This window comes from Alosa pseudoharengus, unplaced genomic scaffold (assembly GCF_046254945.1).
Source record: "Alosa pseudoharengus isolate Yale_2024_CS ecotype anadromous, Long Island Sound unplaced genomic scaffold, YU_APseudo_1.1 YU_APseudo_1.1_scf_11, whole genome shotgun sequence".
NCBI lineage: Eukaryota > Metazoa > Chordata > Actinopteri > Clupeiformes > Clupeidae > Alosa > Alosa pseudoharengus.
In genome coordinates, this window is record NW_027468576.1 from 14,642,293 (window position 1) to 14,666,203 (window position 23,911).

General features: G+C 40.0%; 1 protein-coding gene across 1 annotated transcript; it reads left to right on the forward strand.

Moving 5' to 3' along the window:
• The first annotated feature begins 607 nt into the window (after positions 1 to 607).
• Positions 608 to 23,911, forward strand: sirt5 (sirtuin 5). Its single transcript, XM_076278086.1, has 10 exons — positions 608 to 721; positions 1,899 to 2,014; positions 13,257 to 13,390; positions 14,047 to 14,190; positions 14,332 to 14,413; positions 15,340 to 15,427; positions 16,076 to 16,129; positions 22,372 to 22,495; positions 22,951 to 23,066; positions 23,310 to 23,911. Exons 2-10 carry the CDS (start codon positions 1,921 to 1,923, stop codon positions 23,380 to 23,382), a joined length of 909 nt encoding a protein of 302 aa, XP_076134201.1. The 5' UTR covers positions 608 to 721; positions 1,899 to 1,920; the 3' UTR covers positions 23,383 to 23,911.

Genomic DNA, 23,911 nt, shown 5'->3' on the forward strand with positions numbered 1-23,911 from the left:
GGGAGGGTGCCGGAGATGACCTTGAAATACGGGAGAACCCGGGAAAAACGGGAACGTTGACAGGTATGAAGTAGCCTCACCCTACAAACAAGAAAAACACAGGTTAGACCACAATATGAAAGGAAATCAAATAATGTCAAAATTGAAGGTCAAAATTGAGTGGCAAGTTGGATGCAGTTTGCAGACATATTAAAGCCTGCTGCAGGGAGGGGTAGTAGGCTAGGCTCAACATTTATTAGCACAAGGCCTGTAGTCTATTCTATTCGCCCTTGTTCACAAGATTGTAATGTTAACACAATCAAATTAAGGCAGTTCATAGGGGAGGTTCTCGTCAGCGTCTACTCACAGACTCACAGACTTCTGAGAACTGAAACGTGAGTCCCAACACGTCTGTTATTTGATTTTCCAGGGTATTGTTTGACTCATCACTGAAGTCTTAATCCACCAGAGGGCGCTGGGGACGATTTCTGACTGAGCACACTAGTTTTTCTTCATCGCTGAGAACGCACTGAACTGTGATTGGCGGAGATAGTATGTCTGTGAGTATGTTGTCCAATAGGCTTTGATTTTCAGTGGTCACCGTTTCAGTCGTGTCGCTGAAAGAGCTAACCCCCCCCCCTCCTCTCCAAGAGTTGTCAACTGATCATCAGAACCCGACTGTAAACATTCGATAACCTGTCAGATTGGGGTGCGGCTGGTGAATGCGTTTGTTGATGAGACGGTAAGAATGTTGTAGCCTACAGCAGACTAATGAGCTGATCTGCCATTGTTTCAGGTTGTAAAGCTAACGTTACATGGACGCGGCTACAGTAGACTAATTACAGTATGCTACCATCGAGCCATAATGCCACTTGACCCCGCGTTTTTTCGGACAGCTGCAAGGTCGAAGCATTTCAGAACTTTTCAAGATTGCTTTTAAACTGTGTCCAATCACATGGGTATTGTCGACACTAAGGTAGCAACCAAAAGAAGACAAGAATAGCTTCACTGTTGGAATAGCCTTAGGCTATTTACAAGCGTGTGTGCGAAAGTCAATCAAAGTTCATAGCCTACCTCACTTTCGCGGCACAAACGCATGCACATGATCCACCTCCCTCTGTCAATGCACCCACACATTGTTTGGTTTCCCCGACGCTGGGATAGGAGGGATAACCTAGGCTACTTAAGGTGCAGTGAATAGGCTGGTAGTACCTGTCTGTAGGCTCCTGTGTAGCGTGGAAGGCATAGTAGGGCCTATGCATTCATGCATATTTGGAAAAGGGCAGCCAACCTCTATTTTCATTTTAGACTTAACTTATTTGCACAATACTTTGATATGGTGTGGTGCTGAGGACGCAGGGTTTATTAATGTTGGTCACATTTATGTGAAGCCAGCTGTGGACCCATAAGTCTCTTCTTTAAAATAGGTTTGATTAAAAATAGTAAAAAAGGTCAAATCAGAAGAAGGATTGTGTTAGTCATACCCTGTCCTGTCAGACAGGGTCATATCTAATCACATGAGTAATGGAGTCATTATCTATTAGGTACCATTGCTAGTTCACAATACAGTCAAATATATCCTATCATCACCAAACAGGAAACATGAGAGAAACATTGGTTACAAAGCGTTGCTACAGGCCCTGATTCCAGTATGATCAGGAAAGAGTCAGAGTCATCTTGTTCCTTCAGCTAACCAGAATCAATGTGTCTGTGTGTGTGTGTGTGTGTGTGTGTGTGTGTGTGTGTGTGTGTGATATCATTCAGCTCCTCCTTCTATTTTGCACTATAAGAATGGGTCCAGGAAATGACTGTGCATTTTCCAGGGCTCTAGCACAGGTGAGGGTTGCTGAACTTGTATTTGTATTTTTATATGTGTGTGTGTATGTGTGTGTGTGTGTGTGTGTGTGTGTGTGTCTCAGTGCCTAAGTGTAACTCCTCCTGATGATTGTCAGCCGGTTGACGTGTAGGGTGCTGACCTCCCACCTATGTGCTGGACGAGGCCGGTTGAGAGTAGAGATGACTCGACCAAGCTCAGGTAACACACACACACACACACACACACCTACCCACACACGTTTACCACACACATCTCTGTTATAGGTGCATTCCAGATGTAACCCATATTTATGCCTGTAACTCTATCGTAAAACTCTCCTATGAGGAAATGCACCTGCTGGTATTTGGAACACACTGTGTCTATTGTGTGCCACTGACTGATAAGGTCATATTGACTGCTGCCGCATCACAGTACTCAGGAGGTACCTATGGTTAATGCTGAATGCATAGATATTAATTCAAGGTTTAGTTATACTGCTGAATTAGCATGAAGAGTACAGCGTTTGCATCCGTAATCTTGACGGCTGCTCTGATTTCTTCATTGGCCTCTACTTTGCCAAAGCTAATTAGTGAAAGGTTTGTGAAAGCTGATGAACAGCGTCATCTTCCCTTTGAACTGAATTTGTCAAGGGATAAACCATAGTTCTTATAGTTCTGCGGTTCAAAACAATTACATTTGTTGACACATGATTGTAGCTTGTCAGATCTGTTTTAAAATACCCAGGCCACATCCCATCAAACAGACTGTCATGATCAGCATCATCATCTGTTGATCAGGGGTGCGTTTCCCAAAACCATAGTTGCTAACTAAGTTAGCAACTTTGTTGGTTGCAATGCAATTTCAGCAACAGGTTAGCAACTATGGTTTTGGGAAACACACCCCAGGCTAGGTGATTTTGAGACTGTAAAGAATACAGTGTTATGCTCACTTAGATGCCATAACAAACTAACCTTATTTGGTAACACTCCATAATAAGGTGCCATAATAAATAGCAAACTAGTAATTACCTAACCCTTTGTTAATATTTGTTAATTGTTACTAAAATATCTATTTGGCACAAGTTAATAGTTTTTTCATCATTAATTAAATATTAGTTGTTTGCATAAAATCTATATGTTAATGTTTTAACAAATCTATTAACTAATATTGCATAAATATTTGTTAATAGTTAACTAAATGTCTTTTTGGCACTAATTAACAGTTATTTCTTACATCATTTAAATGTTAAATGTTTATTTACAAACTATATGTTAATAGAAAAGTTAATGACATATTATTATTTAGCACATTTTTATTAAACTGTGCTTCTGCCTATCCCAATATGAACCACTCCCCATAGGACCCTTACAATAAAGTTGGTCTGCCTATCCCAATATGAACCACTCCTCATAGGACCCTTACAATAAAGTTGGTTAATCTTAATTAATACATTAGTAATATATAGCTATCAGTGTGGGGCCCCTTATAATAAAGTTGGTTAAGCTTAATATATTAGTAATATAGTAATATACACAGACAGATTATAATACTATATCTACACAGATTAGTAATATACACAGACAGACAAAGCTAATGACATGAACAATGTTGACACAGTAGCTTATGTCTCGAAGCGGTATGCTTTGCATTGGGTAGGTTGACTGTGTAAAGCACTCCCCACTTTGTTTTAATTTTGTAACTGTAAAATGTTGTTTAAGTTGAAAACTTGGTAACACTTTATATATATATACACACAATTCATCATTTATTAAGTCTTTGTTACATATTAGTTAATGGTTTGTTGATCATTAGTAATTTATTTTTCATACATAATTTATCACAGTTTCCGTCGTATTTATCAATCGTTCAATCCTTAGTGTAAACTGCGCCTTTCTCTGCCTTTCTCCGCCCATAAATGCAATTTACGAACGTCCACAACTGAATGGCAGCGCCTACATACAAGCACAGTTGATTGAAGTTAACTGATGACAACATTAAAAAGAATCAAATGTTTAGCGATCATGAAATAATACAATACATGATAAGATGTAAACAAGCAGGGAGATAATGAAGATCAGTAGTTCTACTCAAACTACTTGTGCACGTAGGCTACGTGGATGATTGGTCAAATCTAGCAAGTAGGAAAGTTTAAGTGAATGACGTGAAAGTGAAAGTAAGACATTCGAAAGGCCAACAAAGTTAAAGGTTGCTTTTGGTAGTACAAATACTTTCACCACAAAAACTGGTGCTCCCTTTTTCAGACCCCATGTCCATTGGAATGGACATGACATATTTTTGGGTCTAAACCAATGAAAATCTGTGATTTCACCATTTTTTTTTTTTTTAAGTATATTTTTTGGGCTTTTTTTTTTTTGCCTTTATTCTGACAGGACAGTGAAGATAGACAGGAAGTGAGTGGGAGAGAGAGATGGGGTGGGATCGGGACATGACCGCAGGTCGGATTCGAACCTGGGTCCCCGTGGGCACTTGGACCCGTACATGGTACGGGCGCTGTAGCCTGTTGTGCCACAGCACCCCCGATTTCACCATTTTAATTATGCTTTGTAACTGATTGGATCCTGATGGCCCAATCAGAATGCAGTTAGGGCCTGTAACTTGATCTGAGAGCACTTCAGACATCAGACAAGCATGGCTCTGAAGCTAGATAGGATGGGATAGGATTATGATAGCCTAACCAATTTGCACTCAGTATAATTCTAACCATTGCAGGCAGGCGCGCCTGCAGGTGTACGTCCGTACGCACTGTGCGTACCATCACTCAACAACGAGAGAAAATTTACCTTGTGTGTGTGTATATTCACACCATATTGGCCTACCATACCTTTCCAACTATGCACAGTATCCCATTAGTTGCATGCCATCAGGCTATTTACAATTTTCTATTAAGTAAAGTTAGTGAACACTTATTAAAATTAACGCGCACACATGTTTGAGCAGGAGAGAATACGCACGCAGGCACGCATAGGCTACTTTTTTTCTTTTACTCGGCTTTCTATATGGTTATCAGCACACGATGTTGAGCTAATTCACTAACTCAATTCATGGATATCACAAGTTTAAACAACGAAAACAGAAAGGATGGAGGCAGCAAAGCTAGAGCTATTTAAGATGGGCAAGAACAAGGTTGGCTAAGCAATTGGTGTGCTTGTCAGAACGACTGCATTACAGCAGTTTAAAGCCAGACGTTACAGTACGCTATAACACAACTAAAGGTAGCTTTAGCCTGTATAGGGATGTATAAAGTTGCCCAAATGAATAGGTAATTGTAGACGTTGTTGTTGCATTATTGCATGTGGATGTTGTGCTATGTATGCACGAACCTAAAGGAAAAATACTGTCCACGCGTGAACGTTTTTTTTTTTTTCGGGGGGGGGGGGGGGGGGGGGGGCGGATGGGTGTGCGTACCATAGCATTAATTCCTGCAGGCGCCCCTGATTGCAGGTGATGATATTTGAAGTTAGTTTGAATATATTTCATAACAGTGTAGTACAGGAAGTTTAATGTCCATCCCAATGGACATCAGGTGTTGGGAGATGTTAGCCAACACTCATTTAATTAGTGTCACCAGGCAAGGTTCTGACATATCCTCAAGACCCAAGCTATAATTTTGAATGCATTTTTTATTTATTTCAGCTATTTTGGATGAATGTGCACTCATTTTACTAAAATGCGTCGTCATTTTTACTAAATCGTGCTCTCATTTTATTAGATTGTGCACTGAATTCAGTCAAATGTGTGCTCGGTTTACTAAATAGTGTGTTCATTTTGCTAAATGGTTGGCTCATTTAGTGCTATTTTTTGTACAATGAGTGCACATTTTAGTACAACGAGTCCACTATTTACTAAAAAGAGTGGACGATTTTTAGTAGACGAGCACACTATGTAGTAAAACGAGGGCACAATTTAGGGTGCGTTCGTAAATTCAATCTGACACTCTGAAAATAGAATAGCTCTCTGAAGTTCAAAAAACTAGTTTATTCCATTTTACATAACATTTCACTATATTGTGTGCACATTTTACTAAATTGTGCGCTCAATTTACAACAATTAAAATGAGAGCACAATGCACTATTTAGTATAACGTGCGTAAGTTTTACTAAATTGTGTGCACATTTACTAAATTTAGTCAAACGAGTGCACTATTTAGTATAACAAGCGCACGATTTAGTAATATGTGCACATAATTTAGTAAAATAAGTGCACATTTTCTGGATATATACCAAAAAATATCTTGCAATGACCACTCTAGGGTTCCGTACTAACTATGTTACAATCTATTCTCGTTAGTATAACAGTACCCAGAGTACGCTCTGGATGCCCCGAGAGTGTGACACTTTGAATAAATGAACGATAATTCCACCCACGCTCCAAATTTACGAATGGTTAAAAGTTTCAGAGTTGGCTCAGAGCACTTGGAGTGGCAATTTACAAACGCACCCTTAGTAAAATAAGTGCATAATTCAGTAAAACGAGCGTGTATTATCTTGATACAAAAACAATCTTGCAATGACATCTCCTGGGGGGTGTCATTGCAAGATTTTCTATGTATAGAGAAAACATACACTCGTTTTACTAAATCATGTGCTCGCTTTACTAAATTGTACGCTCGATATACTAGATATTGTGCACTCGTTTAACTACAGTACATAGTGTGTTCATTTTACTAAATTTTGCTCTCGTTTTATTAAAAAGTACGCTTATTTTACTAAATTGTGCGCTCTTGAAATAAAATGAAATAAAATGAGAGTGCAATTTAGCAAATGAGCCCACAATGTAGTAAAATAAACACACTGTTTAGTAAAACAAGCATGTGATTTACAAAATTGAGTGCACAATTTAGTAAAATGAGCACACACACTTTAGTAAAGCACATTCCCTCCATATACACAAACAAATATGTTGCAAACATACCCCGGTGTTCCGTATTGGAACATGTAATTAAAAAATTCAATTTAACAGTTCAGTTCATAAGACTGTGAAAACAATAGTGCAAAAAGCAAAAACAATGCAAACTGTGTGTGTATATTGAAAACTGCTGAACATTCACCACAGGTATTGTGTGGACGCAATCTGGCACATTAGTTAATGTGCATGTTTTGACTTGCTCATAGACATATAAACACATTCAGACACATGCAAACATTCAGTTCCAAATGTTTAAGTCATATGTGATTATTACTTTCAATACTACTATGTAAAAAACATAGGGCTATATTTTGGGGCACCAGCGCATGGCGTACAGTTAGTTTTTCAGTCGCGCGAAGTTGAATTCGGTATTTTGCACCTTTATTTTTTAAGCATTGCGCCCAGGGGTGTGGTAATTAACAACCTAGGGCGGGACCTGGCGCATTGTGTAAAAATCGCTATCATACACCACCTAAACCTGGTCAGAAGTCAATGGCGAGTTGTTCATAATGCTATTTTAAGAGCGCATGTCAACAGTCATATTGGCAGGTGCACGCACCATCCTTCTATCATTCATGAACGCACACCAGCGCACGTCCATGCAAAGCATTACAAATTGCACGATTACAATGGTAAACATAATTAGAATAAAGATATTACGAAATACTGTACATCTCATGATGAGTAGTTATTCACCATCATTTGCAAATTGGTAATGACGTTTAAAAGTGATTAGGGGAGAGGCGAGAGACACGTATGGAGCACAGCTGAAGACGTACTGTCACGAGATATAAGCAACTCCTCTGCAGGATAAATGTTGTTTTATTCAGTCATTTGAGCAACATTAGGGTAAGTGCTTTTTCCAGCCTATGTTTTCGATGGTAACCCATTGTCAGTCAATAGTGAAAGTAACTGCATATAACTGTCTTGTCGTTGACTGACTCCTTGGTGAAGTTAGTTTCACTTTGCCAATGAGTTCAAATAATAGACGAGTGCAAATGCGTGAAGGCTATGCTAAGTTTTAGTAAAGCATGGTTTAAGAATGACTATTCCATACGGTCTCGCAAGCAGCCTCCTTCAAATGCGCCGTTGAATGCCAAAATACCGATGCATTTATTTGACATATCGCGCGTTGCGCCGTTAAAGGGAATGACAGATGTCATTCTCATTGGTTTAAAATGATGTTACGCCCCAAACACACCCATATGACTGATTAAAAGACCTAGGAACACCTTGTTACGCCATGCGCTCCACTTTTGAGGACGAAAACCCTCCCAATGTGAACTGGACATCCTACTAAATTTGAATAGACTTTTGACGAGTGACGATGCACTTTAGAATGTCATGATAGGGCCCATAGTGTTTTTTCCCTAAGTCCTCATGTCATTTTACACCTATTTAGTCGAGGCGTCCATTGTAATGGACATTAAAAAATAGTAATAAAGACATGATTTAGCAAATAATTATTTTTTCCCCTTTATTTCTACATTGGAGAGGAGTAAAAATCAGCTGAATAATTTTTTTTTTGCTCAACAGCAAAAAAACAGGTCTGAAGGGGCTAATTAGCGATTCTGTTGTCTTTGAAAGGTTCTCTTATTGACGCATTGAATTGCAATTTGGATTAACACCTGCTTTTACAAGGCGGAAGTATTTAGGCGCAGAATAGACGTGCGCTTTCAGGAGCAGTCTTTGTACATACCGCGGAATACATAATTAGGCGCTCTTTTTGAATTATCAAAAGTGATTGCCAATTTGAAAGCTTTAATGACATTACTAAATAGCCTAGGCTAATTACCACCATATTAGTTCTGATACCAAATACAGTAAACTTCATGAATAGGTCTGCATCCATTGCGAACATATTTTATTATTAGTCTTAAAATGTCCATAACATAAAATCATCGTTGAGCCACAACATTGTCAACATACTGTCGGCCCACCATAGTTTGACTTGTACTGCGCTGATTTCTAAAGACTGCTGCACAGTGGCGGCGACTAGCGTCTTGAGAGCTCAAACAACGCTAAGAGAGAGCTTACGAATGGTCCATTAGTTGGCATCGATTGCTCAGGAATCGATTTTCTACTTCACGTGAAGGTGCATGACGGCGTTAAGAAACACAACACGTTCTATGCAAATGAAACATTCCTCAAATTATTCCAGTAACATTTATTTTAACATAGTTTAAGTTATCAGTAAAATATAAACTATTAACTAAATTATCAAATTGTCAGTAATATGTTCACACGATATGTTGTGACGGGTAGACTAACCGGGTAGGCCTATCCCTCGCTAATCATCCACCCTCCTTATCCCGTTGTGCCACTTGTGCCGCTTCTTGACATGGATTTAACAACTTCTTAAAATGATGCAATACACTTTTATATTAATGGTAGTACCTTACAATTATAATTGATTGGCAAGCAGCTGCAGTTACTTCTGTTTAATGCGGTATTGATAGATAGATAGATAGATAGATAGATAGATAGATACATAGATAGATAGATAGATACTTTATTGATCCCCAGGGGAAATTTAAGGTTCAAATAAAAAAAATGATTGCCATTGGTTAATGTTTTCAATAAAAAGCAACCTATCTACAATGAACAGAGAGACATTTAGATACAGTAGGGTGGGGAAGCAACGTAAAAAAAGGGCACCAAGCTTCTCGTCAGAGGAACTTGAGGTTTTGCTGGACGAGGTAAGCTTGCACAAGGTGACACCGTTTTCCAGCTTTCGGAATAACTTGTGCAACAGCAACAAAAAAGAGCTATGGAGCGACATGGACTACACGCCGTTTTTGATTTAATGCAAGGACACGTTGGATCGCTGCCATAGGCCTAGTTGGTCGCTTACTGGACACCACCATGCTTACCCATTTATAGATCTTAGCCATTTAGAGGCAAATTCTTTGCCAGCTTTTAATTATCAAAAGTGATTGCCAATTTGAAAGCTTTAATGACATTACTAAATAGCCTAGGCTAATTACTACCATATTAGTTCTGATACCAAATACAGTAAACTTCATGAATAGGCCTGCATCCATTGCGAACATATTTTATTATTAGTCTTAAAATGTCCATAACATAAAATCATCGTTGAGCCACAACATTGTCAACATACTGTCGGCCTACCATAGTTTGACTTGTACTGCGCTGATTTCTAAAGACTGCTGCACAGTGGCGGCGACTAGCGTCTTGAGAGCTCAAACAACGCTAAGAGAGAGCTTACGAATGGTCCAGACCAACCTTACGAACATGTGACTTACAGAAGATATACTTAGCGTACGAACGTGTCGGGAATCGTGCCATAACATTAAGAGAGAGGTAAAGGAATAGGTTAAGAACTACTTAGCGATAAGAACGTTTTGGGGAACCGGCCCCAGATCTATTTTCTATGGAAATAAAAGTTTTCCGATGGAAAACTGGATTTTCTTATTAGGTTACGTTAACTCTTTTCCTCAATAAAATAGCCTACATACAGTATGGTGATACTAAAACAAATATCTTAGGCTTTTACCGCAACAGCATATTCGGTTAGTCTCAGGTAACAATAATATTCATTGTTAACTAAATTGAGATTGTATCTTATATATTATTTTGTTCTCTCAGAATAATTCTGGGAACAAACTGTAGGCAATACGTTACATGTTATGTCCAGAAACCCAGCAGAACCAACCATGTGTTTACATCATGGTGACATTTGGTTATTGCTTTGATTCATGTTGATCATTTAAGACAACCCGTTCCTGGAAACGTTCAATGGATTTAACATTTTAAAAGAAACATGATGTTGCAAAATCCACAGTGGAAAGTTTAATTTATCACCAGAGTACATTGCAAAAAATGTCCCTCCAGATATAAGACACATTTTTAGAAATCTAAGCATACTTGTACTTAAAACAAGCACATTTGGCTGCCAGTGTGTTAAGCAAATTTGTCTTGATAAGACGTCTTGTTATAAGACAGGCTGTCCGGTAAGTAAAACATGATCTCACTGAGAAAGTGTTCGGTGAGTCTCTTTATATTAAAAAGAATACAAACTAGATGTTTTTATCTTAATATACGATTAATAATAACACTTGGTTAAATTAGCAGTTTTTGCAGTGTATAAGACAATCAGCACAGTTGGAATAGGTCTTTCTGCCAGCCATTTATGACATTGACATAGGACCCTTACAGTTCCACAGTTATGCTCTTCTGCTTACTTTTTCTACTTCTGGTAGGATACTAGGGCATAGAATTTAGTGGCCAATATATATTTACATCAGCCCATCCATTAAATGCACACTATAGGCCCTATTTTCGGGACGCAAAACCTGACTCAAAGCGTATTATTATCCTGACGCAAAGTGTATTCCTATTGTACACTCTAGTTTTTCGCCATGCCCTTCTCTTTTATTACACGATGCGCTCAGGGGTGTGGCAATTAACGACACAGGGGTGTGGTCTGGCGCATTATCTACAAATCGTTATCTTATAGGGCAATTCCACACAAAACTGTCACATCCATAATGCCAACACAATGACATGGTATTTAGTTGGCGTCATGGGCATGACAGTTTTGCATGGAATTGCCCTATACTATCTAAAAAGCATTACGCCACTGACCAAGAAAAAACTGGTCTATAGTGAAAGGCGCATATGAAGCACAGCTGAAGACGCACTGTCACGAGATGTAAGCAGTAACTCCTCTGCTGGATAAATGTCCTTAGGTTTTTTAATCAGTCATTCGAACATTATTGGAGTAAGTGTTATACTCTGCTAGGTTTTAGTAAAGCATGGTGTAGTGGAATACTTGTTCCATACGGTCTTGCATGCAAGCAGATTGCTTCAATTGCGCCGCTGACTATCAAAATACCAATGCTCTGCTTGAAGTTGCATTGTTGGCTGTTAAAGGGAATGACAGATGTCATTTTCATTGGTTTAAAGGATGTTACGCCCAAAACTCACCCATGACTTATTAAGAAACATAAGAATCGAGTTGTTGCGCCAGGCGTCCGACGTTTGATAACAAAACCACCCCCAATGTGGACTGGACAAACCCCTAAGCTATTCGCGAGTGACCATGCATTTCAGATCACCGAGATAGGGCCCTAAGATTCATTAGCATGATGGCTATCCATTACAACGGCTAACCAATGTGGGGACTATGTAGTGGTATAGGGCCACCTGGCCATTTTTAATGCCTGCTTTTGAATAATAGAGAATAAGCTGGGGGGAGAGAGAGGGGGAGGGGGTAATTTGTCTGAGTTGGCAGAAGAAGGAGAAGGTGAGGAAGACATAGAGTGAGGAAGGCAGAGAGAAGCGGTAGGCTGAACGAACAATGGACATTATGCCTTGCCCTTATTCTGTCTCTGTGGCAGACACATGGGCATACATGCGTGTGTTTCTCACCAGTGCAGATAGTGATCATCGTTGTCGTGCACTCAAACTGTGGGTGCATTGTTCACTAATCGACCAACACCACAATAGCACTCCTGAGCCGAAGGTGCTGTGACAATAGCTCCATAGACGAGTAAAGTATCTCTCTCTCTCACACACATACACACACACAAACACACACACTCACACACACACAAAGAAACACACATGTACGAGTGAAATGATTTTTGCAGTGGATATGTGTGCATACTGTATGATATTAGGTAAAGATTCACATGTAATTTAAAACTCAAACTGTGGGTGCATTGTTCACTAATCGACCAACACCACAATAGCACTCCTGAGCCGAAGGTGCTGTGACAATAGCTCCATAGACGAGTAAAGTATCTCTCTCTCACACACACACACACACACACACACACACACACACACACACACACACACACACGTGTGTGTGTGTGCTCAAAGTTTTGTTCAATAAGGTGGTTTCCCAATTGAGTTACTGAATGTCTTGATAAGTCAGGCACTTCCTTGATCCCTACTCCTTGATCCATGTGATACATTTTGTCTAACAATAAGTTACAAATCTACTTCAGATCTCTTGAAAAGCTACTTTGTGTTCATTGGGTGTGTGTGTTTAAACAGGATTGCCATTGAATGCAATCTGATAGCTAGAATTCCCAGATTATTGTTATGATTATTATCATTAGGCTGTTCTTTCTGAATGATCTTGATGAATGTGCAGTGACATAGGTGCTCTCTGAAACAGTTGACCTTTAGATTAATTCGTTTTAGACTGTGGGGTTCTGAAGAGCTATTTAAATGTATTCATTTCAAAATGTCCAATGATGACTCTGCGTGAACAGTGCACTGCATGGTGACATTGAACAGACCAACAATAGCTTGAATTCAGCCCAATGCCTTTTTGGTTTTTACAGCTATAAACATATATTGTAAATTGTAGATGAATTAATGGGTTATGGTTGAGGCACTTGATGTTGGTGCAAATTAAAAATAAAAATTGCTGCATTTTGACCAAACTCCTGGGGAAATTATCTATATCGTATGCTGCCTATGTATTAGTGTGAGTGCTTGTTTATGTACATTTTCTGTGTGTGTGTGTGTGTGTGTGTGTGTACGCGCGCACGTGCAGACCTAGTAGAGTTCCGTAAAATATTTGCCAAAGCACAACATATCGCTATCATCACCGGATCAGGAGTCAGCGCTGAGAGTGGAGTGCCTACATTCAGAGGAGAAGGGGGCTACTGGAGAAAATGGCAGGCACAGGTACACACACACACACACACATACACACACACAGACACACACACAGACACACAGAGAGAGAGAGAGAGAAAGAAACACAACGGCCAAGACTAATTGACATGTATCATACATAAGCACACACACATGGACATGGAATCAAACACTACAAAAGTCATATGCCATTTACACCCTGGTGGATGTACAGCGACATTCTCACACACACACACACATACACACACACACACACCATAATTGGCATTATGAATAAAATACTAGTTGAACTATAACTGTGTGATTGATATTTGATGATCAGTCATGAAAATTAGCCCATAAATAAATAAAGTAGCCTGACCTTTCCTGTCAGTGTGTCAAGTACATTTTGAAAATCAATGATTCCTAGTCTCTCTCTCTCTCTCTCTCTGGTTGTTATTCCCTTTCTCTTTGTCTTGCTCCCATTTTCCCTTATTTTCTCTTTTCTCTCTCTTACTCTAATTTTATCCCCCTTTTTTCAACTCTGATCACTAATCTCGCTTTATCAACCCCCGTATCCTTATTTCCCTCTCTCTCTTTTCTTTCTCTCTCTCCCCATCTCCCTCTCTCTCTCTTCCCCACTTTTCTTTTTCTCTTCATCACTCTCACTCTTTCCTTCTCTCTCTCTCTCTCTCTCTCTCTTTCAGGATTTGGCCACTCCTTCGGCGTTTTCTCGCTCTCCATCATTGGTGTGGGAATTCTACCACTATCGACGTGAGGTCATGCTTTCAAAAAAGCCCAATGCAGCCCACATCGCCATCGCTGAGTGTGAGACTCGACTGTCCAAACAGGCAAGAGCGCACATGCTCGTACACACACACATCCATGCAGATATATACACATCTAGGGATCTTTTTTTATATAAATTCATAATTATTGTCTGTGAAAACACTCTCACGCAAATGTGTGCCTGGAACCCTCTTGTGTTGTAGGGCCGTTCTGTGGTTGTGATCACCCAGAACATTGACGAGCTGCATCGCCGTGCGGGCTCCAAGAATGTTCTGGAGCTTCATGGTAAGCGCCTGGCCTTTAGGCCCTTGCTACCCTGGGCCCGCTACTAAAGCGCTACATTTGCGGAGAGTATAGATAGTTTTCGAAGACTGCTCTAATTTGTTCGAACATATGCACTGCTATCACGTTTGGTGTAGTCAGTTCTATTGATTGTAGTGGAAGCGAATTGTTGAAGCCGACACTCCGTGATCGGAACATTTCAGTTACCTGTCCCTGTAACAGTGGTGTTTTTCAGCCATGTGCTGTGAAAGATCGTCAGGTGGTGGTTAATCCCTCCCATGCCAGTGGAGGCTGACAGGTCCAGTGCTTATGTCCGGTTTCGGTGCTACTAAGATAAGATAAGATAGATAAGATAAGATAAGACTTTATTTAATCCCACACCGTGAAAATGTACTTGTTGCAACAGCCCGGAAAACATGTTCAATAAACGGAAAGGAAAAACATTGGTGAAATATAAAACCAGTATATTTAAAAAAAAATAGATGATAGGAATAGCAGATGAGAGTTATAGAGCCCCACTATTAATAGGACAATTGGAAGCACCTTTAACCCAATGTTAGCTTGTGTTATACTCACAAATACCACATATCATTTTCCCCTCCGTTAATTGAGGACTTAAATATTATTAGAAGTATCAGGTACGTTTTGTAGCATTTGACAACATCGGATTGGCTGTCAGATAAGCATTGGCTGAGCATTGGCTTGGTTTGATTGGCTGAGATGCAGCTATTGCAGATGCATTCCTTTACATCCAATGACTTCTGTGATTTATATTTATAATAGTGTTGTATTGTAGGCAGTACTTTCCTAAACATTTTAGTTGTTTTATGTCTTTCTATCTCTCTCTCTTTTTGTATGTGTGTGTGTGTGCATGTGTTTGTGTGTGCGTGCGTGCGTGCGTGCATGTGTGTGTGTGTGTTCCTCCACAGGGAGCCTTTTTAAGACACGCTGTACAATGTGTGGAAATGTAGCTGTCAACACAAAGAGCCCCATCTGCCCAGCTTTAGAAGGGAAAGGGTCAGAACACTCATCACACATGCACGCACACACACACACACACACACACACACACACACACACACACACACACACACATACACACACACGCGCACACATGCATGCACACACACACTTGCACGCACACCCACATACACACACACACACGCACACACACACACGCATGCACACACACGCACACGCACACACGCACACACACACACACACACACACACACACACATACACACACACACACACACATCCACTCACTCACTGTACATACACAGACTCACACTCTCACGCACACACACTAACACACATACTATATTGAAGTAATCTTCTTCGTAATAGTCTGAGTCTGCTGGGGGAATGTATGCTGCACGTGGCTATGGTGATGCCTATGGTATTGCGTAGCTTCAGCCATAAGTAGTATTTCTCTATTTTGACAACTGATATGTGTTTAGCCAATTCACTTTGCACCACACCAAGATACTGTACACACACCTGCACACCTTCACTCGTACACACGCACAATACACATATACACACATTCATTCACAAACATACCCACACAAACACACACTCAGGCATTCACACACTCCCTTTGCAAGACATTTTGTGCTTTTAACAGTCTGATTCCCTGATCTCCTCATGTGTGTTTCCTTAGAGCACCGGATCCAAAGGCAGAAGATGCCCGCATCCCGGTGGAGAACCTGCCTAGGTTTGTGTGTGTGTGTGTGTGTGTGTGTGTGTATGTGTGTGTGTGTGTGTGTTTGTCCTGTTTCTAAAACTGCATGATGACACTGAAATGACTAGTGGTCTATTTCACGCATTCTACTGTTTGGCTTGCTATACAGCCTTTCACCAGCTGGGGGCAATGTTGTGTAAAATCAGGTAGTTCTGTGTAAAATCAGGTAGTTCAGCCTTCATCAACTAGAGCAGGAGCTCCATGCTCATCTAGATCCCCCAGATCTCCAAGACGGCATTGTCCTGTCAAGAAGGACAGAGTTACTGGCAGAACCTGTTTATTATTATTATTATTATTATTATTAGTAGTAGTAGTAGTAGTAATAGTAGTAGTATTAGTATTATTATTTATATAAATAATTTGTAAGTACCTTTTAAGGGCACTGTACAATTAATATGTTTAATGACTTTATACATCACTTACAAATAGAAGCACAAATCAGTGCCGCCGCTACCACCACATACATCACGCATTCGGGGACCAAGGGACACAGGGGGTACCGATATTTAGGCAATATTAGTAGCTCTACTGCAAACTGCTTTTCACTCATATAGAATGTTTACAATGTCAAAATGCACCAACAGCATGTTACATTAGGATGATACTTTTCGGGTCCTCTCACCATTAAGATCTAACTTGAACGTAATGCTACTCCATTTAATTCAAACGCGTCTGAGTGCGCTCGAGAGGAAGAGAGAGAGTGGCAGGTTCCAGCTTGTCTGGCTTGTCATTGTTGATAATTATATATAATTATATATATATATATATCCTCTTTTTAATATAAGAAACTTTTAAAAGGAAATCATGAAGGCAACAAAGACAAGGCTAAAAGAGATTGCAGAGTTATCCGGTTCCCACTACTAACCAGTTTTAAACTGTTAGAGCCAGGGAACTTTGACATAGGCTGCACTCACTGTGATTTAGAAAATGGACAAGAATATGAAGAGTGGTCTTTGCGTTTGTGTAATAGAACTAGTGATTCTTCAATAATTTGTTTGCTTTCATGAAGACTGTTTAACGAGTTTGTGGACTAGCCATAGGCTATATTTGAATGGAGCTAGCAAAAGATTATTATGAGAACCATGTAGACACAATGCTCTGTGACAGTGCACCATTTATAGATGAGTTTAAAAACAGCATCAAATGAGTAGTATTTCTTAAGAAAATAATATGGGGCGTGCCACCACAAAATGAGTCCAGTTTGACAAAAAACATGATTGGATTATTTATTGGATATTCATAATCCACAGACCTTAGGGTTTAAAACAAGGGCTCATTTGTTCAATTCCATTTAGCCAACCCAGAGATATTGGCCAAAATGTGAAGGCTATCCTCATCTCAGCTAAAAAAATAAGTTTTGAGAAAATCAGCTTTAAAGTTTGTAAAGTGTAAATGAGCGCAGCTTCTAAATGCTCCATTCATGCAGGCGGTAAAACTCGTGAGGCATTCGTAACTTGTGAGGTAGCCTATAATGTTCGATCAACTTCACGACGACAAGGACAAAAATAGCCTAATGTTTTCGTTTTTAAATAGGCCGCCAACTCCAAAAAAAATTGAATTGGACCAATCGGGTGCAATCTCCGTGATGAATCTGGTCAGCAACAAATGTTTAGGTGGCTGTTTCTTCTCCTAAATCTCTTGGCTAAAACAGAAAAATTCATCAGAATAATTACGAGTGGACAGCCTATTCATGATGACATCTTGCAGAGGCCAAAAGCCAAAACACAAAGTTATCAGACCAAAGAAAACGGAAACTTTCCTGTTCTCACATACAGCAAGCGTCTGAACGAGGAAGGAAAACGTACACATTTGGATTTCAAAATCATATTTTTAGGTCGTTTTACAGTAAGATATGTCAATGAGTGATAGATAAGAGGTTAAGTGGTGGTTAAGTGGTGGTGTTCGTGATGAAATTAGAAAATACGTATTTTAGTAATTTTCAACACTCTGCATTCAAATCGCTATATCTCGAAATGGATTTTTCGCGACACTGGACTCATTTCGTCGTGGCACGCGCCATATGCCATATGTTAAAATATTATATAAAATATTAATATTATGGGGGAGGGGGTTGCACAAATGGCCAGCAGTAGCACTGGCACAAATGCAGAGGGCATTAGAAGACTATACACTATTTAACAGTAAGTGTGTGGCCTATACAAATGTAATTCGTTTATTCGTTTCAAATAATTCTGTGGAAATGCATGGATTCCAGTTTCTTCCAGTAGCAGCAACTGGAATCCATGCATATCCATGGAATTATTTTTGGAATCTGATCCCTTATCATACCTGTTCATTCTTACTCGTCGCTCGACTTATCGTGACTAAATTCAAGATGGCTGCAAACGCTAAACTTTGTGAAGATACTGTCTGTATAAATCGTCTTGTAAGTAAACTACCAGTGCTTTTTCAAAGCTCTTAATGTCTCGTTTTAAATGTCAGGGCCCTCGGAAGTCTACCAATGAAGTGTGGAGATACATTGAGCCTCGTAAATGGTGTAAAACAGTGATTTATTTGCATGGCTAGCCCGATGCCGAAGCACCACCATTGAAACAGCTGTTGGTAGCATCTGCTAACTAGCGCCAGATTTTGGAGTGCAGGGGACAAGCCGAGATGGGCTATGAGACATACGTTCACACTCGGTATCATGTTTCAACACACTTTAGGTCAATATCACACCGGAATTCTCCTTTAACATTACATTTAGTCATTTTGCTGACGATTCTTTCTAAAACGAAAGGGAAACAATCATTCTTTCTAAAACGAAAGGGAAACAATCAATTCAAGCGAAGTTAAAGGAAAATTCTGGCGATTTTTCACATAGATCTCTGTTTCTCGAGGTCACCACCAAGTCGTTTTGAAAAAAAAAAACGAGTGTAGAGTGTTGCACTGTAGCTGCCTGGGTAGCTATAGGTAGAACCGGAGCCTTATAGATATCTCTCTAGAGCTATAAGTAGAACCGGTTGTTTTCATCTGTTTTTTATACCGACAGTACTCTGTGACCTCGAGAAACCTCCAGATCTATGTGAAACATCCAGATCTATGTGAAACATCCAGATCTATGTGAAAAATCCAGATCTATGTGAAACCTCCAGACCTATGTAAAAAATCGCCGGTATTCTCCTTTAAGTGAAGGTAAGGAAAAAGAGGGACAGTCAGGACAGAGAATGGGTTGTGGTCAGTGCTAGATTAAGCATGTCCAGCTGTTAGTAGTGCTAGGAGAGGAGGTAATAGAGAGGGACGCCCCTGCTCTGGTAACCACTGGTAGCATTTTCCATTGATGGGAAACTGCAGATGAGAAACGTTTGGGTTGCCGTAAGTGTACGTGTAGCAAAGCCAGGCGGTGTACGTTGGGGGAGCACAATGGTTGGGTGCAGAACTTTTAAGTTACTTACAAGCATATTTGTTAACAGTTGTAAGTGTTAACAAGCAGCTTGTTAATGCTTGTTAATGGTGTATAAGACAAAGAGGTGGATAACTAATACGCTTATAAGACCTTTCTTACCTATTTGTAGTAAATTTTGCAGCCCCCCAATCTAAAGCGAGGACCATGTAGCCTAAAGTTCCACAAGCCCAACCTTCTATCTCTCTATCTATCTTGGTTTAGCTGTGAGAAATACACCTTCAAAATTATTGCAGTGAGCAGGAATCGAACCCCGGTCTCCCGCGTCAAAGAGTGCATCGCTACTTGTTGAGCTACACTACTGTTCCTAATTGGCTAATGGAAAATATTCCGATGTTCTATATCATACTAGCTATGCTTTTTACAAATATGTTTCTGATGGAAAAGTGGTGTTTAATTTCCATAATCTTTGTCCAGTGAACGCATAAACAGTTTGTCAGTTTGTCAGCAGTCTAAAGATATGCCAGCTTTGTATATAGTTTGGTTACCTAGCAACCGAGGCTTAAAGACGATAAGTGGGTGCGTTCAAAGCTCTGGTTTAAAGTTGCAAACATAGGCGAACGTTCGTGATCGATTTTAAACATGTTTCAGTTTGCCTTGAACAGAGGCGAACATTCGTGGTCTGTTTCTGCATTAATTAAACACCACTTTTCCATCAGAAACATATTTGTAAAAAGCATAGCTAGTGTGATATAGCACTTCGGAATATAGAATCAAAATAAACAATTTCATCAGTAGTACAAGAAAAGTAGTGTAGCTCAATAGGTAGCAATGCACTCTCTGATGCAGGAGACCGGGGTTCAATTCCTGCTCACTGCAACAATTTTGAAGGTGTATTTCTCACAGCTAAACCAAGCTAAATAGAGAGATACAGTATAGAGAGATAGAAGGTTGGGCTTGTGGAACTTTAGGCTACATGGTCCTCGCTTTAGATTGGGGGGCTGCAAAATTTACTACAAATAGGTAAGAAAGGTCTTATAAGCGTATTAGTTATCCACCTATTTGTCTTATACACCATTAACAAGCATTAACAAGCTGCTTGTTAACACTTACAACTGTTAACAAATATGCTTGTAAGTAACTTAAAAGGCTGCTTATTATCACTTACAAGCTGCATGTTAACAGTTAGTTAATGTTATTAAAGGATAACAACAGTTAACTAACTGTTAGTAATGAATTGTTAACTGCTTATTATGCACTGTTAATACCTAATAAGCACATGTTATTCTAAAGCGTTACCGTACTTTTTAGGCAAGCAATATCATTTTCATTTAATGCAGGCGGCTAGTAGCCAGTGGTGGTGGGGCAACTTTGTTAGCAATATTGCTGGGCAACCACATAACCAGTTCCATTTATTCTAATTGGATGATTATGACGATTTGCCAACTGATGATTTCATTTTTCCAGAAAAGAAATTGTTGGCCAATATCAATGGGAACATACCAGAACCACAGTTATGAGGATCCTTGCTGCGCAACATTGCTCAAAAAGTTGTCCCATGTATCATCAGTTTAATAGTCAGAAGACTTTTTAGAAAATACTTTAACTCTTTCCCGACAGGGCCAAAACAGGCCAAAAATGACTCCTTTGATATTTCATTCTGCTGTGGGTGACCTAAGCATATCTCAAAGAAACCATCCATTTTCTCTTGAAGCCAGATAGTTAGGCTACACAAATATATGTTTGACATGACAATTATGTATTATTTATATATACTAATTAGCATAAATTAGCATACCATTTGCATATTTCGGGCACATTTTTTGAGTTTGTGAAGCTCCTCAGCTTCAACACAGCATGTTATAAAAAAACTGAAATAGCAGAAAGTTGCATTTACCTGTTGGCTAAATAAATACCAAGTTTGGTAGCAATTGGGTGAAAGGAACTCTAAATAACTAATTTTGAAATGATGTATACAGACGAGCCTAAATAACCATTATATAGTTTTATTATCAATTAGTTGCAATATCACATTTGTATCAAAAAAAATAACTTACAATTTCATCTCATACATATTATTTTGGTTAATAATCATGTTTTTTTTTTTGTCAATGTGTAATAATCATCAACAGTTTAGACTGTTAAAACAGATGAACAGTTAAAATGACCCAACAGAGTCAGTGTTGCTGAAAATGACCCAACAGATTCAGATACCTCCCACACGGAGTTACACTACAGATTTGGCCCCTACCCTCTCACACCACACAGTTTCATATCACTAGACAACATGGGCATATGTACTTTTAAAAACAGATGAAAAGTATGTCATTACTACCACTGAACCTCGGTCGATTGTCATTACTCGCCATGTTGAAATATCGCGATCGGCGCTTGACAACCAATCACAAAATATAAAATCTAACCAATAGCAAAAATACAACACATATCCAAGGAAAACCTATTTATTTGATTGGCTTAGACACTCATTGACATACAAAGACGTTTTCACGGGGTTTCAGTGAAGAAAAATGATACTTTTATTAATTTCCGTCATCAGTACGTACGTACTGATTTCTCTATGGGCTGTCGGGAAAGAGTTAATGGCTAAGCATTGAAGCTTGGTCAGCGAGTTTACATGCTACAACTGCAGTAGACAATCTTTGTGTGGTATTTGCGTGGGTGTTGGTGTGTGTGTGAGAGAGAAGGAGTGGGGCAAGTCTTCAGTTTAACCTAGATATTCATTCTTGTGTACTGGTGTAACAGTTGAAAAGAACATTCTCATTGTTCTGTCTACTCAGAGTGTTTTGTCCTGTTCAGAATGTGCCAAATTACAAAATGAAACTGTGTGTGTGTGTGTGTGTGTGAACCATAGATGTGAACAATCTGGTTGTAATGGACTGTTGCGCCCAAACGTGGTCTGGTTCGGGGAGACACTAGACTCCGACGTCCTGACGGCGGCAGAGAAGGAGCTTGACATGTGTGACCTCTGCCTTGTGGTGAGTGGTGTGCGTGTGTGCGTAACCTTTGATGCCTCTCTCACCACTTCAGTTGTAATATTGATAAAACTTTGTACACACTTTGTTCCCTATTGTGCATTGCTCATTGTGACCTGATTGAGTGCACTGTAGAGTGTACAGTGTTAGTCAGAGTGTGTGTGTGTGTGTGTAGAGTGTGCAGTGTTAGTCAGTGTGTGTGTGTGTGTGTGTGTGTGTGTCTGTGTGTGTGTGTGTGTGTGTAGAGTGTGCAGTGTTGATCAGGGCCATGTTAATAAAGATAATGGACTATGAGCCCCTAGTGCCTATTGGTCTCCCACTGAGCCATCTCTCATTTCCAAATGTGTTTATTTGTTGTGTCTGTCTGTGTGTATGTGTGTTTGTGTGTGTGTCTCTCTCTCTCTCTCTCTCTCTCTCTCTCTGTGTGTCTGTGTGTTTGTGTGTGTGTGTGTTTACAGGTTGGCACCTCCTCTATAGTCTACCCTGCAGGCATGTTTGCACCTCAGGTAGCGGCTAGAGGTGTTCCTGTGGCAGAGTTCAACATGGAGGACACCCCCGCTACCATGAGTTTCAGGTGAGACACACACACACACACTTACACACACACACACACACACCTACACACACACACACACACATACACCTACACACACACACACACACTCTTTCTCTATCTCTCAGTCAAACTGAGCAGTTATTACACAGACGGATTGTTGTTCATTCTTATTCATGATGTTGTGTGTGTGTGTGTGTGTGTGTGTGTGTGTGTGTGTGTGTGTGGGGGGGGGGGGGGGGGGGGGGTATGTGTTTCCTCCAGGTTTCATTTTGGCGGCCAGTGTGGCAGTACCCTCCCTCCTGCTCTGGAACGCCATGAGACTGAAACCATCTGATCACTGTGATCTTTCTCTCTTTCTCTATTATTTTGTTCATTTCCTTTTACTCCTCCTCTCTCTCTCTCTCTCCTCACTCTTATCCTCCCTTTCATTGTGTTGCCTCTACCTTCATCACTCTGTTTTCTCCTCTTCTCCTTCCCCCTGTCGTTTCCTTTTCTCTCTGCCTGCACATGTGTTGCTCTCCTCCCAGGAGCGTTCCTCTGGTCTAGCCCCTTTAAATAGCCATGACATGACTGTGCTTGGCTGCGTCTACCGCTCTGTGCAACAAAAGTCTTGACAAAATATGTGTGTGTGTGTGTGTGTGTGTGTGTGTGTGTGTGTGTGTGTGTGTGTGTGTGTGTGTGTGTGGTTGTCTGTGTGTGTGTGTGTGTGTGTGTGTGTGTGTGTGTGTGTGTGTGTGTGTGTGATGAGTGTTCTGGTAATCTGGCAGACGGTGCCTGTGCTTGATCTAATTGTTTGCCATTAAAGTGTGTGTCATCAAAAGGGACTTGAATGGGGATTGAATAAAGAAACCTTTTTGAATTCA

Excerpts from the sequence above, each read along its gene's own strand:
- sirt5 (XM_076278086.1), top strand. The coding sequence starts at position 1,921 with ATGATTGTCAGCCGGTTGACGTGTAGGGTGCTGACCTCCCACCTATGT. Across the intron at positions 14,191-14,331 it reads AGACTCGACTGTCCAAACAG|GGCCGTTCTGTGGTTGTGAT; the intron begins GCAAGAGCGCAC and ends CTTGTGTTGTAG. Across the intron at positions 15,428-16,075 it reads CCAGCTTTAGAAGGGAAAGG|AGCACCGGATCCAAAGGCAG; the intron begins GTCAGAACACTC and ends GTGTTTCCTTAG.